We start from the raw sequence: 15,897 nt of genomic DNA on the forward strand, positions 1-15,897 counted from the left end.
GAGTGAGTTTGCACTCTGCTTTTTTCATTTTGTATTCTTGTTTTGTTTTTAGTATTTTAAGTTGACAAGATTTTGGGAAGTTTGCTAGGCAATAATGAATTACTCTGTGCTGCACTAAATTAAAGTACTGAATAGTACATCAGAAAGATTTTTCAGAATCGGCTAGCACGCCAAAGATGAAATGTGAATAAATCAAAGGGCAGATTTAAGCTCACCTTTATAATACTGTGCTTATGCAGATGTGAGAGAGAATTACATATCATCTGTGGGGAGACAGATGGATAAAAATGAGTGCTTACTTGATCTAGAAGTATAGAATAGAAATTTGCAATAGAAACAAATTCACTGAAGTAGGGCAACAGTCTTCTATTACTTTGTGGATGCCATTCTAGTTCTCAAATTTTAACCAATTAGCTTTAAAGGAATTGCTATTTTGTGATTTGTTTCTGGATACTTGGAGAGTGCACAGCTTACTGCCTGGTGATACGTAAGTCATCTGAAGGTACCCTAGAAGACCAAGAGAAAATTCTGTATCTCTAAATGAATACAAAATATTTTCTGGAAGTACTGTGCAGTAGTGGTATCTGTCTTCAGTCCCCTTTCTGATCCCGTACTATTGGTTGGATCCTTGTTTGGCTCCTCCTCTGCACTGAAACATGTCAAGACAGGAGCTGCTGTGTGTAACCTGCAGGAACAAGAGGGATGTAAACTGGCTCAAAAAAGAGAGGTTTCCATCTTGAGGTGAGGAGCCCACTGCCAAATCTTGGCAGAGAAGGAGGGTGGTGCTGCTTTGCAGCACAGACCCCCTTAGACTGACTCTGCTTGAGGTGGGGAGTGGTGTCAAGCTGCTAGGATGGAGCACTCCTTGAAGGGATCTTTGACATAGGAGAAAAAGCACCTGCAGTCTACTCACTGGAGTTCTGTGGGCCTGCTGAATGGCCTGAGGCTGTTGGGCTTTCTCGGATGAAATTTAGTTCAAGGGTAGCCATGAGTTCTGGAACAGGAGGCATTTAGTACTGCCCAGACTGTTGGCCGTGGTAGCTTGTATGGAGGCCGCTTGTGTCCAAGGCATTTTTTCATAACTCAGCAAAAGTCCCAAGCAAAATTTAAAATTAAAATTTTACATTAAAATTATATAAATATTAAAATACCATTTCTCACTAGTCAAGCTCAATTAATTTTCTCAGAACTTCTTCGCAGACAAACTTGCTGCTTACCATATCTCACCTTCTCCCAGTCACCCCAGTATCTCAAAATCCTGCCTCTCAGCAGTTAGCAGTAGATGCTACTCCCCTCCCTGGCTGCACCCTTTCTCCTTCCCTTGGCAGATGTGAAGTCCCCTCCATTCCTCCATCTCTTTTTCTTACTGGAGGATAAAAGGAACTGTGTGGGATAGGATCTCGTTGGAGAAAGAGGTTCCAAGAGTCACTGAACCTTTCTGAGTTTGGAGCAGTTTTCCAGGTGTTGAGGGATGGGGAGAGGAGGGAGCAGCTGCAGCTCATCATACAGCAGAGTGAGGCCTGGTGCCTGAAGGCAGAGGTTCACTCGAGCTGCATGTGCCTCTTGCTCCATAGGTGTTACAGCCAGAAGGAAGCTCAAAGAGCCTTTTGGAAATACAGACTGGAGACAACTGTCCACCTGAAACTAGAGACCAAAAGGGATCTGCAGAGATGGAAAACAGATGAAAAGCCATGGTCTTCTATGCCACACATGGTTTTTTCTTCGTGTTTGTGGCAGGGAAAATCAAGGCTTATTGATGATCTTTTAAGTGCCAATAATACACAAAATTGTCAATGCAGTGCTTGGAAATTGAATGAGACCATGGTAATTATTTGAAGAAAAGAAAGGTGCTAGAGAATAACCAGCTTGGAGTATATCCAGATTCTTCATTATCTGGGTCATTATTTTCATTAGCAAGTGTAAAAACAGGGGTAGGCTGCCAGATTATAATGCCATAGTATTAGTGGAAATTGAAAAGCTCAACTCTTTAGTAGAGTGATATTACTTCCATCTTTAAGGAAGTAATAACAAAGTAGATTTTGTTGGTTTTTATTTTTTTTTTTCATTTGGTTACTTAGAAGAAAAATCAAAAATGAGAAAACAGCCTGTAGTGGGTTGACTCTAGCTGGATTGTTGGCACCTGCCAAAGCTACTCTGTTACTCTCCTCAGCTGGACATGGGAGAGAAAATACAATGAAGGGTTTATGTGTTGAGATAAAGACTGGGAAAGATCACACATTAAATACCATTATGGGCAAAACAGACTGGAATTGAGGAAATTAACTGAATTTATTGATAACAAAATCAGAGCAGAATAATGAGAAATACATTGAGACCTTAAACTCCCTCCCCCCTCCCACCACTCCAACCTTCCCAGCCTTGCCTCCTCCCTGCAGCGGTGCAGGGACACACAGAATGGGGATTATGGTGAGTTCATCACGTGTTGTTCCTGCTGCTGCTCAAGGAGGAGAATCCTTCCTCTGCTTGTGTGGGGTCCTTCCCATGGGAGACGGTTCTCCATACGTTTTTTCAATGTGAGTCCATCCCACGAGCAGCAGCCCTCCCCAGAGTGTTGCAATGTGGGGTGCAGTTCTTCAGGCACAGCCTGTTGCTGTGGGCCTCTACCAGGGTCACAAGTTTTACCAGGAAACCAGTTCCACTGTGGGTTCCTGTAATCTTTCCACTACCCAAACCTTGCTATACAAACCCAATACATGGAGAGGGAAAGAAACACAGTGAAATGTGAAACAATAAACTTCTAAAAGTGTTCACTCATTTTTAAAAGGGATTTTAGCACCTGTACAATACTGTAAATTGAGGAGGCTATCTGTGTGCTTGAAAATCTCTGCTATGTCAGACTGTAAAATCAACAGACCATTTTTCTAGTCTTTATTAAAGTAGAGTTTTCTTTTTGCTGTTGGCAACAATTCAGTTGATGGTTTATTTACTCAAAAGTTATGGTCAAGTTTAAAGGAAAACACATCAAGATAACCAAAATGCTGTGTAATCCATCTATGAAATGGAGTGTAATAAACCAGTAATACCTACTTCTTATAAATATAAAGCAAGAAACTATCCTGAAGGCATTGATTGTAGTTTATGTACAAGTACAAGTAGTTGAAACAAAAGTTATTGTTATGCTACAGTTGTGTTTTCCCTCCTGTGTTTTTCCAGGCTGTTAATTTTTTGAAATAATGTAAGTATATGTGAATTCTGCCTGTGCTTCATTGATTCATTCACTAAAATATGTCAGTGGGCATATTTTGGGCTCTGACTTACCAAAGTATGTTGTTGTAATATTTTACTTATTTTGAGGCTATAATGGAGGGCTTAAATCTGAACTAATTAAAGAAAACCCTGTAATATTCTTTTCCTTTGCTGTGGTGTTTTTTCCTTTATCAGTGAAATGGAAAGCTTTGATTACTTGACAGAGTAATTGTTGGTCTTGGCATGTTATAGCAGAGATTTGTCAGATATGTTAAATTTGATGAGTTTAAATAAAAGCTATTGGTTTTGTGAAGGGCTGAGTAAATATCTTAGCAGTTGTCTGCTTTTAATTGATTGGGTAAACTCATCTGTAGTGCAATTAAATGACTGTATAGTATATGAGGTGTAGTAGATGAGGCTGTTGGAAATGGCTAGGAATATACAAGAAGTTAAACAAGCTGTGAATCAGTAAATGTGTAGGATTCTGGCCAAGTCATTAATGGCTTCACAAGCTGTTTATCTGACTTTCTTCAGCCAGACAAAACTCTCATTTCCCAAATTTTAAATTTTTACTGCAATCACAACAACATTTTTTTCCACAGTCCAGCTTGTGAGAGGTAGCAGGTAGTAGTGTGCTTCTCTTCAGGTTAGCATCAGCCTGGGTCCCTGAAAAAATTCAACAAAATAAAAATTTCATTTGATTTTAGGGAAGCAAGTGATGTTAGTTCAATATCTCTTCAATGTATAACTGTATCATTTTCAAGCAAATACTTGATACCACTTTCTCTCCTCTCTGGAATGCTTTTAGTTTTGCAGGGATGGTAGTGTCAGTGTGTACATGACATACTGGCTAATGGTGTTGCTTGATAAATTCAAAACTCGGAAGAAGTGTATCTTGCGCAGCTGCTGTGTGTCATTTGTGAGTAGTGCTTCTGTCCCTTCTCCACTCTGTTGATAGTACTTGCTCATGTATAGTTATGTTTATTTTAGGATTAAGAAAGTTACCAGCTCTAGAATAAAACCCCCTCAGTCAGGTTTATTGATCATCAGCCTGGCAGCCCCTGGTTCAGAAGTAGAAGGGGACACGTGGAAATGTAACTTTGTAGGTTCACTGAAATAGCACAAGACAGTTTACCCACCAGAATTTTGGACTGCAGTTTCGTTACTAGCTGCGGTAAAGATAAAAGGCATTGGTGCTGTTAGGTATGCAGAGGTGGTTTTATTACTCAAAACTGACAACATATTAGAACAGCTAGCACTAATGCCAGTTGTGAGAGAAGGATCAAAGCCAACACGTTCTCTTTTTCATACGGCCAGCTTCTCATTTCCTTCTAAGCAGACTAGGATAAATCTGAAATATTGCAAGTAGAAGGCTGGGGTGCATTGTCTGAGAGCTGCAGAGCTTTAGGTAACATTTCCTTCTGCCCCCAAATAACTCTGATCTGGTCACAGGCATTGCTTTGTTAGGAGGTGTTGCAGTGCTGCTTTTAATTCTGATCTTAAATAACTATCTATAAACTTCACCAAATAATATAAACCACAGCCTCACAAGCAGCTTCTCTTTGCTGGAGGCAACATGAGACATAATTCCAGGGTAGAACAGAATTTAGCAGTCTCTTCTCAGGAAATTGCTGGTAAAAATGAAACAAAGTTTCTGGTCAGCAGGTATAATTTTTACGCAGTAGGTACAGTACCTGTGTCTCCACAAGGAGTTCAGGCTCCTCTGACAGATTAAAATATAGTGTCAGCTATATTTGCTTTAGCACTGAATGTAAACTAGGTTGTAAAATGGCTCTAAAAGTTGGAGTTATTGGAGAGCTGTGAACTAGGCCTAAAACCTGTCTATGTGATTTTTTTTTTTTTTTTTGGTAATAGAGATTTTTCAATTTAGAGAAAAAACAGGAATCATGACTATGAGATTGGAGTGATAGAAGGCATATTTGAGTTGGACTACTTCAGGAACCCAGTTAAATATTTTAGCTTGTTTTTGTCATCTTACCACTTTTGCAGTGTGTTATAGTTGTACCTAACTAGAGTTATTATAGAGACAGATTTTCAGACTGAGATGTATGTTGAAAGTGAAATAAGATAATGTTTGGACACTGCCAAATGAATGTTCTTTATTCTTTATTAATGTTCTTATTTCCTTTGGAAACTAAGCTTTTTTGCCATGTTGAGCTACAGCATCAGAAAAATACTGAGCACTTGCATACCTGTTGAAATTCGCACAGTGAAACCAAGGAATGGTTTGGAAACTCTTGTTGCTGTTAGGAAAACAGAGAGCTGAACGAAGATAGGAAATCAAATTCTTAATTTGAAACAACAGGAGGATGCAACAGTACGGCTCTGGCTATGGCTTTGCAGGGTGGCAGGGTGTGCCACTGTAAATCAGTCAATTGACAGGACAGCCTGGATGCTCTCCCTGCACTGTTTTTGTGTCACAGAATTCTTAAATTTGAAATTGTCTTTATAACAGACTGAAGATTTGGGGCAGCATTTGATGATAGCATCCTGCTGCCTGGGGTATAGTTTTCTTCATAAGGTGTAAGTGTTGTTTGCTGGGGTTACTGTGACCAGAGGATATGAGGGATGTTAGACATTTTTGTATGCTGAAGATCATTTAGAAGCACTTTCTTTAGCTTAAACAGTGTATGCATGTGTGAAAATAGGAGAGACTATTGTGTTGCAGTTGTCTAATGAGTCTGGTACATTTGAGCTAAACAGCTTTTTTTATAAGAAACAACAGAATCCTAGTGGAAAGTTACCTTCTTGTGACTCTAAGACTGAAGATGCAGTTTAGACAGCTGGGAAAATATAGCAACATGTACCACATATTTACAGGACTAGATAGTTCTTGGAACTTACTCTTTAATAATTTTAAAATATGTTAGTAATGATCTTACAGATGTGTATGAACTGAAAGGAGGATTTATTAAGATGCTGTAATAATATGCTGTGGTTTCTGTTTGCCTTTTAGGAGGCCATCTTGCACACTGTCCAGTTTGAAACTCTAGAGGAATACTTGTATGCCAAGTCCTCAGTTAGTCCTTGGTTCATTCCTGTAAATAGGTTTTTTTGAAGGATGAGACTTCAGGCAATACTTTTCTCCATGCCAGGAATGCAGAGAGGGACTTAAATAGGTAAAAGAAAAGATATTATGGGAGATTATGAAGCTGACTGGAGAAAGCAACAAATGAGAGAGGAAAACCAGAATGGAAGGGAAAGGAAAGCATGGGAGGGGCTTTTAAGAGCAAGAGTTGGAGATAGAAGTGAATATGAGGGGAGCGGTAGGAAGAGTTGCAGGACATAAGGCATGAAGTCAGCAGGGAGGAGTACTGGAGATGAATAACTCAGTCTGTATTCCAGCTTGGGAGGGGCAGAAGGGAGTGAGACTCAGTAGGAGGCACAAAGGGTGGGGTTTGTCATGGGTTTTGCCCAAGGTAGTTTTTACCTACTTTCATGATTGTGTAATGTCTTTTACCTGCCCCATGCTCAGACAAGAATGAGGGATTAATAAAAGCTTTTGGAATCAGTAAGAGAAACTATGCTGTCTAGAAAGCTTCCCTTCACAAAGGAAAGGAGAAGTCCAAAATTTCAGTGCCTAAAACTTTTGTAGCTGTGTGAAGACCTTTATAGAAATAGTAAGGCAAGTGTTACTTTTTATGTTTATATAATTAATTGTATGCTGATAGTTGGACCTCAAGGAGACAGTTAATTGAATTAAAAAAACTTTACAATTGAATTCCATTTCTTTTCCCTTCCCCCCCATCCTCTCCTTTAAGTGCTTTCTTTCCATAAACACACTGATAGTTATATACTGGAAATGGTATAAGCATTAAATGCTATAAGGTAGATTTCAAGCAAGGCAAAAATGTTCAGGATTTGCCTCATGGGATTTTGAGAAGTGCAGCTGTGAAGTCCTTCTGAGTGTTTCACAGCAGCATAGTGCCTTCTCCTTAGACCTGAAAGACAGAAGAGTTGCGCAAATGAGGTTTCCTTTGCCTTGCTTTCCTCTCTGTATTGACTTTACCTAACCAAATACACAGGAAACCTTGTACCCAGCGCCCCAGTGGAAATTTTGCAAGTCAAGATACAACACAGCCCCACACTACCATGTAGTTAACACAGTGGTCTTTGTTTTGGGTTACCTACTGGTGACCTTCCTCTGATACGGATCAGTACTGAGGTCAGGGACTGAGCAAGAACGGGAGATTTTACACCTGCTAATGAGGAGCCACCCCTTCGAGCAACTTCCAAGTAGCCTTCATGAGAGACCTGTGATATGTTGCAAAATTTCCTGGACTGAGTCATAATTTCCCTTCAACACACCTACAGAATAAGCATTTATCACAATGATTTATAATACGATGCCATAGCTGGATTTTGTATGTAATCCTTTGTTGATGGGAATGCCTGAAAAGCATTTGCAGTTGTATCTGCTGTTATATGTGCTGTTGCTTAGAAGGGAGAGGGAAAGGCAGAAGACTTGTTTGTTTTAGTTTGAGTACTGGTTTTTAAACAAAATGAGATTTGTAACCATTCTTTAATGTGAAAGACTAGGTTAAATTGAGAACAAATCTTTTTTATAATATATATAGTTTTAAAAAATTGAGTGAAAAATGTATTTTCAAATGTATTTTTAGTAGTTAGTCAGACTTCTTTCCTTTTCTCTCCCATTTGAACTTTTCAGCGCGGTTTATTTTGTGAGACACAAAGAAACCAGGCAAAGATTTGCCATGAAGAAAATTAATAAGCAGAATCTCATCCTCCGAAACCAGATCCAACAGGCCTTCGTTGAGCGTGATATCCTGACATTTGCAGAAAATCCATTTGTTGTTAGCATGTATTGCTCCTTTGAAACAAGACGTCATTTATGCATGGTCATGGAATATGTCGAAGGTAAAATTGCTCTTCTGTTTTCCAGAGGAAGAAGAGAATTTCCTTATACCACAAAATAAAAATAACCCATATGGTACTTGAATTAGAAGGGCCCCCCGTGTGTCCTCCATACTCTGGCAATTGCAATTCAGATTTTAAGAACCAGGTCTAACAGCAAGGTGGTTCTTTTTTTTCATCAGTCATTATCTCCTGGTAAACAGCTTGTAAAACACTTGTGTATAATGGGAAATAACTGTTCTTAGAGTAGAGTTCTTTATAGATTGTAATCGAAAATGTGCTAGCATTCAAAGTTCATGTGAAAACGTTTTCTTTTTTTCTGGGGCTGAAATTTTCATTTGCAAGTGTTGGGGGGTTTATAGTAGTTATTTTTACAAAGAAACAAGAAAGAGGAAGTGCTTTGAAATGGTGCTATTGTGGAAGGAGAACAGTGGAGTAGTACAGAAGGGATCCTGAGGTATGGTTGTGTGGGCTTCCACCGCTCCCCATCCCCCCACTTTGTTTGTTTGTTTTCTCCTTAGGTAGCAGTACATTATTGATTCTCGGCTGAATCCTTGTAGTGCCCTCTCCCAGCTTCACACTACTTCCAGTGGAGTAGCTGTGGGGCTTACAAGTTTGGTTGAGTCATCTGACTAGAAAATAAAATCTTAGGACTGCAGTTTCTGTTCCTTTTAGCATCGTATATGGTTTATACTGTTACACCTCAGATATAGAGTCATCTGGAACGTTTTTCCACATACTGTTTCCACAGGTGGAGACTGTGCTACTTTGATGAAGAATATGGGTCCCTTACCTGTAGATATGGCAAGGATGTACTTTGCAGAGACTGTTCTGGCCTTGGAATACCTTCATAATTACGGAATTGTACACAGGGATTTGAAACCTGACAAGTATGTATATAGAATATAACTGAAAGAAGAGTTTGAAATTGTAAGATAAGATACAAAAGTCTAAACTTGCTAAGAATTATTTTTTTGTTGTAAATGTTATGTAGATGGCGCAGTTCCTTCAAAATATTTGAATTTTCATTACTTGTGGTTACAGAAAATGCTTCTTTTCCTAAAAGAGCTGTTAAGAATTTTATGTGTTTAAGATGAAAGAGACTATCAGAGTAGCTAAAAAGAAAAAGGTATTTATTCTTCGTGTTAGAATGAAGAGAACCACATTTTAGCAATTTAGAAAGTTTTTTTCAGAGTGTACTTAAAACACTGAAAACACAAAATATCATCAACTTGCAGCTATTTGCGTGTTTGAAGGCAAAATTGACCAGATGCAGAAACACCTCCTGTTGCTTGGGTTTTGGGGGTTGCTTTTCTTTTGAGAGGTTAGGTTTTTTGGTTTCAATATTTAAAAGCACAGTGTTGCTCCTATACAAGTAAATTGACATTACAGCAGATAGCTGAAATACGAAGTGTGGCCCTTGCAACTTCATTCTCTTTTAAAATTTAGAAAAAACAGAAAATAATTAAAGTCATAGGTGTTGATTTACATTAGCTTCATAGCAGGAAGTATTAGTTAGTATAGTATCAGTTACTAACTTAATATCCTCAGTTTTTTTCCAAATGCATGACTGACCCATCCTGTTACAGATGCAAAATACTCACCTCACTTCAAAAATGACACATATTCTGATTTAGGTCTTTTACATGATAACTGTTTCTTCAAAGCTTTAATTACTCAGCTCTCAAGACCTCTGTAGTTCTGTAGGATGTTGTTCAGTTGCACATGAAAAGTTTGTTTACTTCTAACTGTAATAGTAACAAATGTAAGACTTAGATTTTTAACCTGCTCATTCTGTACCAGTTAAAGTACATTTTAAATTGTATTTAGAATTCAGCAATGCTAATGAAACGTTTTCCCATAAGTATTATAATTGTAATAATAATAACAATGACAAGCACATGATGTTGAATTATATCACAGTGACTTAAAAACTTCCTGTTTTTCAGTCTGTTGGTAACATCCATGGGCCATATAAAGCTTACAGACTTTGGCCTGTCAAAAGTGGGGCTAATGAGTTTGACTACCAATCTGTATGAGGGTCACATTGAGAAGGATGCCAGAGAATTCCTCGACAAACAAGTAAGAAATAGCCTTTTTCATTTCTACACTGAGTGTTCATACGAAGTAACATTTTGCCAGCAGAACATACTGTAATACTGAATAAACCATCGTTATTTGTGCATTGTTGTTCCAATTCACTATGTCAGGTACTTTAAGTGGTGCCCTGAGGATTATTTGAGGCTTTTTCCTTTTTGCATTAAGATCTATTAGTAAGATGAATGGCCTAATTCTGTGCAAGTGAATCTGTGAGAGAGACAAATGGAAAACTGTTTTGTAAAGAATTCAGAAGTCTCAGCAGAGTACTTGTGGAGCTCATCATGCTTTGTACAACCAAGGGTGCTAAAATCTGTGCTATGGCCCATTTCCTTTTAAGCATGCCTCATTACTGTGGCTCACAATCTGTTCACTGTAAAAGTTACTTAAGATAAAATCATCACAACTTTCATATAAGGATAACAATATGTTTTAAGTTAAGTACGATACTTGCCATGATGGACTCCTATGTACAAAGCATAAACTGTCCTTTGCATGACAGATGCACAAATATTGATTATGGTGCCTCTAAGTGTAGGTGAGTTGTTCTGAAAATGTGAGCTGTTATGCCAACTCAGCAGACTAAGCCCAAATGAATTCCATTTATTTCCATGTTTTCATATTAATTTACATTTCAATAATTATAAATTCCTGATCTAGCTAAATTAAGACTTGCTTTGCCATCATGCTTGTTTTCTTTCTTTTAGGTCTGTGGTACACCTGAATACATAGCTCCTGAAGTGATACTGAGACAGGGTTATGGAAAACCAGTGGACTGGTGGGCTATGGGAATTATTCTTTATGAATTTCTTGTTGGGTGTGTGCCATTCTTTGGAGATACACCAGAAGAGCTCTTTGGACAAGTAATCAGTGGTGAGCATCTCTAAAAAACCCCAAAATCTGTTAATAGTAGATATATTACAATTTTACTGTTGGACTACACAATCTGCTATCAAAGCAGTAACAATAATTTCGATTAAAAGCTGAACTTACTCTGCTAAGTACAGAAATTCATTAATGTAGAGTCCAGGAGTTAAGCTGCACTGTTCGGAAGAGAAAAGCTATGTTAGTTAAAATGTAGTGCCACTATGCACTAGTGATTTCTGTGTTTGGTAAAGAAATTATACCAGAGAAGAAACAGTTAAATAAATTTACATGGATGGGAAATTCTGCCTCATGGCACAATCAAGAAATTAACAAACATGTAATAAAACTCTAAAACAAATGTCTCCCAAATAATAAATAATGAGAAAAAGAAAGAAACTAATTCAGTTCACAGATTGTTAATGCTTTCATTGGTGATTGTTGGAGTGTAGTGTTATTTCTGTAGCAGCTGTTCTTCTTCCATTTAAAATTCAATAACCTTTTGGATCTTAACCTACAAACTGACCCTAAGTATTGTTATGTGTCTTGTGACAAAATTGAAAGATAATTAAACAGAATTGTTTGTTATCCTACCTGCTGTTTCCATAAATTTCCCAAATGCATAGATGTAGAGGGTCACTATTTATGTATGATACAAGGTTAACAGAATGCCACCTCTGTTGCTAAGAATTTCCCAGTCTGTTTTATGGTCTGCTTAAAAAGTCCAATAGCTGAGAATACATCTCTGGTTCCTCATTCTGTGAGAATGCAACAAATCCCCTTTTGTACTAAAGGAGGCTTTCTGTCATCATCTTTATTTCCTCTATCTCTGAAGCTGAAAGCCCGACTTGTTTGTAAAGTATTAAAATGCATGTGACATTCTACGTTTCATGGGTTTATAACTATGTTGTTTTCTGATGTGATATGCAGAAGCCTGAGTGGCAAGAAGAATCAACTGTTTAATTAACACAAGCAGCAAATGCTGTCTGTTTTCTGGGTGCCCCGTGGCTGCAATGCATATTCATGCTTTATTTTCCAAATCAGATTTAAACTGCAGTGGAGCTGTAGGCACACAAATGTGGAAATAACTCAAGTTTTTATTGCATTTTCAGACACACACACCTGTGTTTTTATCCTTATACTCCCTGACTGGGAGAAGGGGAGGGAATAGTCTTAAAATTAATGACAAAATATGTACATTATGCATTTTTTTCCCCATGTGGCATTAATTTTACATTTTGTAAAACATACTGTCATGTGTTACAATCTAGCTGAGACCTTTGTAAATATCTTCGTCCATTTGAATGTGTCAATTTATCTTATAGAAGTTACTTGTGGAAGTCCTTTTGTAAACATCATCTATTCCCACTCATCCTACAAGACTGTTGGTTGGCTCAGTTTCTTGTTTTGATGTTGATTTGTCAGTTGTTTCTCTTTGAAATATCCTTGCTTATTGAAAAAAATCTTAGTATCTCCAGGAGAATTCTTGTTGGATATGTTTCTTGTGCTAAAAATAAATTATCTCCTTCTGTTTGACTGGAATAGCCATCTTAAAGAACCAAACTGTAGCCTAGATTTTTCTTCCAGTTTCCATAAGCAAAATCTACATTCTGTTTAAAGTTCTGCTTTAAAATCTTGCTGCCTCCTTTTGCATTGTAGGTTGCCTTTTCCTGCCCTCAGGTTGTGCAAGGACAGCTGTGGGAGGCCTCAGTGTAAACTTAAATACCTAAAGTGATAAGAATTTAAATAAACTGTTGCCTCAGAAGCAGGTTACATTTCATGTCTGTTTTTATCAGTACCTTTCCTTAATCTCTGAAATATGAAGGTTAAACCTGCATGTAGCTTCTGATGATTATTTATCCAGTTATGATTATTTTATAGAAGTCTAGATCATAAAATGACAAAATCCTTAACAGCCTTCTGTGTTTCTGGAGCTCCAAGTGTGCTGTTTCTCTGATGCCAAAATCCCTGTACCTCCCAAGAAGCTTCTTCGGAGTTTTATCTAAACCTGCACTATATTACATTTGTGAAGGCAGCTTCCACTAAAAATCAGGCAAAACTTGCTGTTTGTAGGCTGTTAGAGAGTTCATGTTCATACACAGTGTATCCTGTCTTGATTGGTTTGCGTCCAGCTTGCCATGAAGTGCAAAAGATAAAGTATTGTAAGACTCTGTGGAGGGTGGTTGTATGGAAGTATGAGACTCTTGGAGAAATCTTCATTGCCATATATGTTGCCAGAGTACAGTCTGACACCTTGACCTTAGTCATGGGAGTATTGACCTCAGGGAGTCTGCTAGCATTAGAGAAGGAACACAGATGTGAGCAGCAGCTGCCAGGTCAGGTCAGCAGTTTCCATCTTAACAACAGTTTCCATGGAACATAACTACAGTTTAAATCTTGATTTGGTGGGGGAAGAGAGAGCATGCAAATTGTGCTAATATTTTGAAAGTTTTCCATGAGCCAAACATTCATGTGTTCTGCTGCTAAACACAGTTTTGTGTTAAATGATACTTCCAAAGGAAATTGGAATATAGTATGTTTATGCAGTTTGTATAGCGAGTATAAAAATTAGAAATAATTGGTATGCGGCAGAGTAAGTTGAGAAAGTTACTTTAAATCTGCTTTGCTGTTAGGTTGCTTTTGAGAGCATTAATACAATTTGTGCTGGGATCAGACCTTAACAATATCAAGCAACTTTCTTTTCTTTCAGATGAAATCAACTGGCCTGAAAAGGATGAAGCACCACCTCCAGATGCCCAAGATCTGATTACTCTGCTACTAAGGCAGAATCCTTTGGAAAGACTGGGAACAGGTTAGGAGGCACTAATTTTAAATTGTTAATCTACTAGAAATAGCTACTGTATTCAGCATTGGGAGTCTTTGTTCACCTGTTTGTTTTGCTTGGGAAACATCTGTCATGACATGCAGTAGCATAATATGCCATGATAATTTATAGATTAAGGCCAGTAATAGGAACTTAATATGATGACGTCTGTCTTGGGTTTTGTGGGATTTACATGGGCTCATTTGTATTTACTCTTCTCCCAGTTTGATAAATATAACAGAAATTTCTCAAAGACCCTGTTAGTGAATGGGGTTTCTTCATTAATACAGCATTAAATGACTAAATACAGAAATCTAGGAGGGGAATCAATACACAACTTCCTTTTTCAGAAGTATCTTAGCCTGGCATATTAATTCCCCCCGGTGTTAGGGTGGGTGATGAGTACTCAAATCCTTATTCAGTAATGACTGTCTGAGGTTGTGTGGTGAAAAGTCTTCTCATTTATCAAGCACTACTGCCTTGTATGAAAAATAATTAAAATAAAACTGAATGTAAAGGAAGTATTAACACTTCCATAGGCTAATGAAGGTACTGTGCATTTATGTAATAAGAGTTTATTTGTTGGTTGATAGACCAGGATTTATTTGGGAGTCTCTGTGAGAGGCAGTAATGAATATTGTGTGTGATTTTTAAGTGTTAATGCATGGGAACCCTAGTCACTGACTGCCATCCCTTTAGGCAAAGTACTAGGTCAACAAAGAAAAAAAAAGCCTCCTGCATAAATGAGCCCAGATTTAGAGGTATAATCTTATTTACAGTGAACATTGTATGCCATGAACAGAAATACATTTAGGATGCTAAGGAAACCAAGTGGCAAGTTGAGTCAGCATGAGAGTACTTGGAAAATTGCTCACTGAGCAAAAAAAAAAAAAAACTGAGTCCAATTTTGCTTCATATATTTAGGCCTAATTAAAAAGAGGATTTAGGAATCAGTTCATAACTGGTGTTATCACAGCTGCTCAGGGGAAATGTGATTATAACCCAGACCCTCTGTAGTGTTGACATGGTCCCAAATGACCTGTCTTCCTTTGGCTTCCCTGAAGGCGTGATGATGTGACTGATATGAATGAGCTGCATTGTCCCTTGCAATGAATGGCTGGGTTCTGTGTGAGCAACCCTTAGACTTCACTGTAACTCATGGTCTAGACTAAGTGGCACTCAGCAGTTTATTGCTGTGCCTTGCCCCATGTTGAATAAATTAAGATTGAGGAAGGTGTCGTGACCCACTTGCTGCTTGTGTCATCTGCTCCAGAGGGCACCAATGCCAAAGGCAAAATGAAAATCCAGTAAGTTTTATTCCTTTAAGTACACTCTTTTGGTTGTTTCATTGCCGGGATGATTTTCCTCATAAATACAGTGTTAATTGAAGACTGTTGCCATGTGAGAGGCTGGATCAGGAGTGAATTGCAAATTCTGTGTCTGTTGCTATACAGTTGGTGGAGAAAGTGAATGGGGGTGAGATGAAGCTGCCTTAAATACTGAATGGTCAGTGCCACAGTATGAAGCACCTGTGGTGTTCAGAGGCTCTTTAAAGCATCTGATTTCTCTTACAGTTGGCAGTCTGAAGAAGGAAATGAGGTAGCTATTTCCTTGAAGCAGGGGTTCAGAAACTACAACCAAGTTGTAGGATCTTTAAGTGCTAGAATCAGCTCACAGAAATGGGGCTGCAGTGTGACAGGTCCCACATGGGCACTGAAAAATACCATGGTTTATGCTGGGCTCCACCACGCATTTCAAGTTATAGTCTTGTTTAATATGTATTAGCAAGCTGCATAACACCTTGTGAAAATCATAATACTTTACTTGCTCAGGAGACCTGAGTGGCAAAGGCAAGTTGAAAGAAGAGAGGTGGATACTATACTTAACTTTGAAGAAGGAAAACAGCAGTAAAAAGACTTCTTTGTGCTTGAACAGTCTGATACCAATCAAGAATAATACAATTCTGATGTAATATCCCTTTACTGTGCTCAGAGAAATATTCACTGCTT

General features: G+C 38.2%; 1 protein-coding gene across 9 annotated transcripts in view; it reads left to right on the top strand.

Annotated features, from left to right (window-relative positions):
* Positions 1-15,897, top strand: part of MAST4 (microtubule associated serine/threonine kinase family member 4) — a 293,004-nt gene that overhangs the window by 244,245 nt on the left and 32,862 nt on the right. For all 9 annotated transcript variants that reach the window (XM_064736750.1, XM_064736751.1, XM_064736752.1 and 6 more), the window contains 5 exons: positions 7,898-8,106; positions 8,855-8,993; positions 10,053-10,185; positions 10,908-11,073; positions 13,775-13,876. In XM_064736750.1, coding sequence (XP_064592820.1) covers positions 7,898-8,106; positions 8,855-8,993; positions 10,053-10,185; positions 10,908-11,073; positions 13,775-13,876 — 749 coding nt within the window. The remainder of the gene's footprint in view (positions 1-7,897; positions 8,107-8,854; positions 8,994-10,052; positions 10,186-10,907; positions 11,074-13,774; positions 13,877-15,897) is intronic.

The sequence above is a fragment of the Zonotrichia leucophrys genome, chromosome Z, assembly GCF_028769735.1.
Source record: "Zonotrichia leucophrys gambelii isolate GWCS_2022_RI chromosome Z, RI_Zleu_2.0, whole genome shotgun sequence".
In the NCBI taxonomy this organism is placed as follows: domain Eukaryota; kingdom Metazoa; phylum Chordata; class Aves; order Passeriformes; family Passerellidae; genus Zonotrichia; species Zonotrichia leucophrys.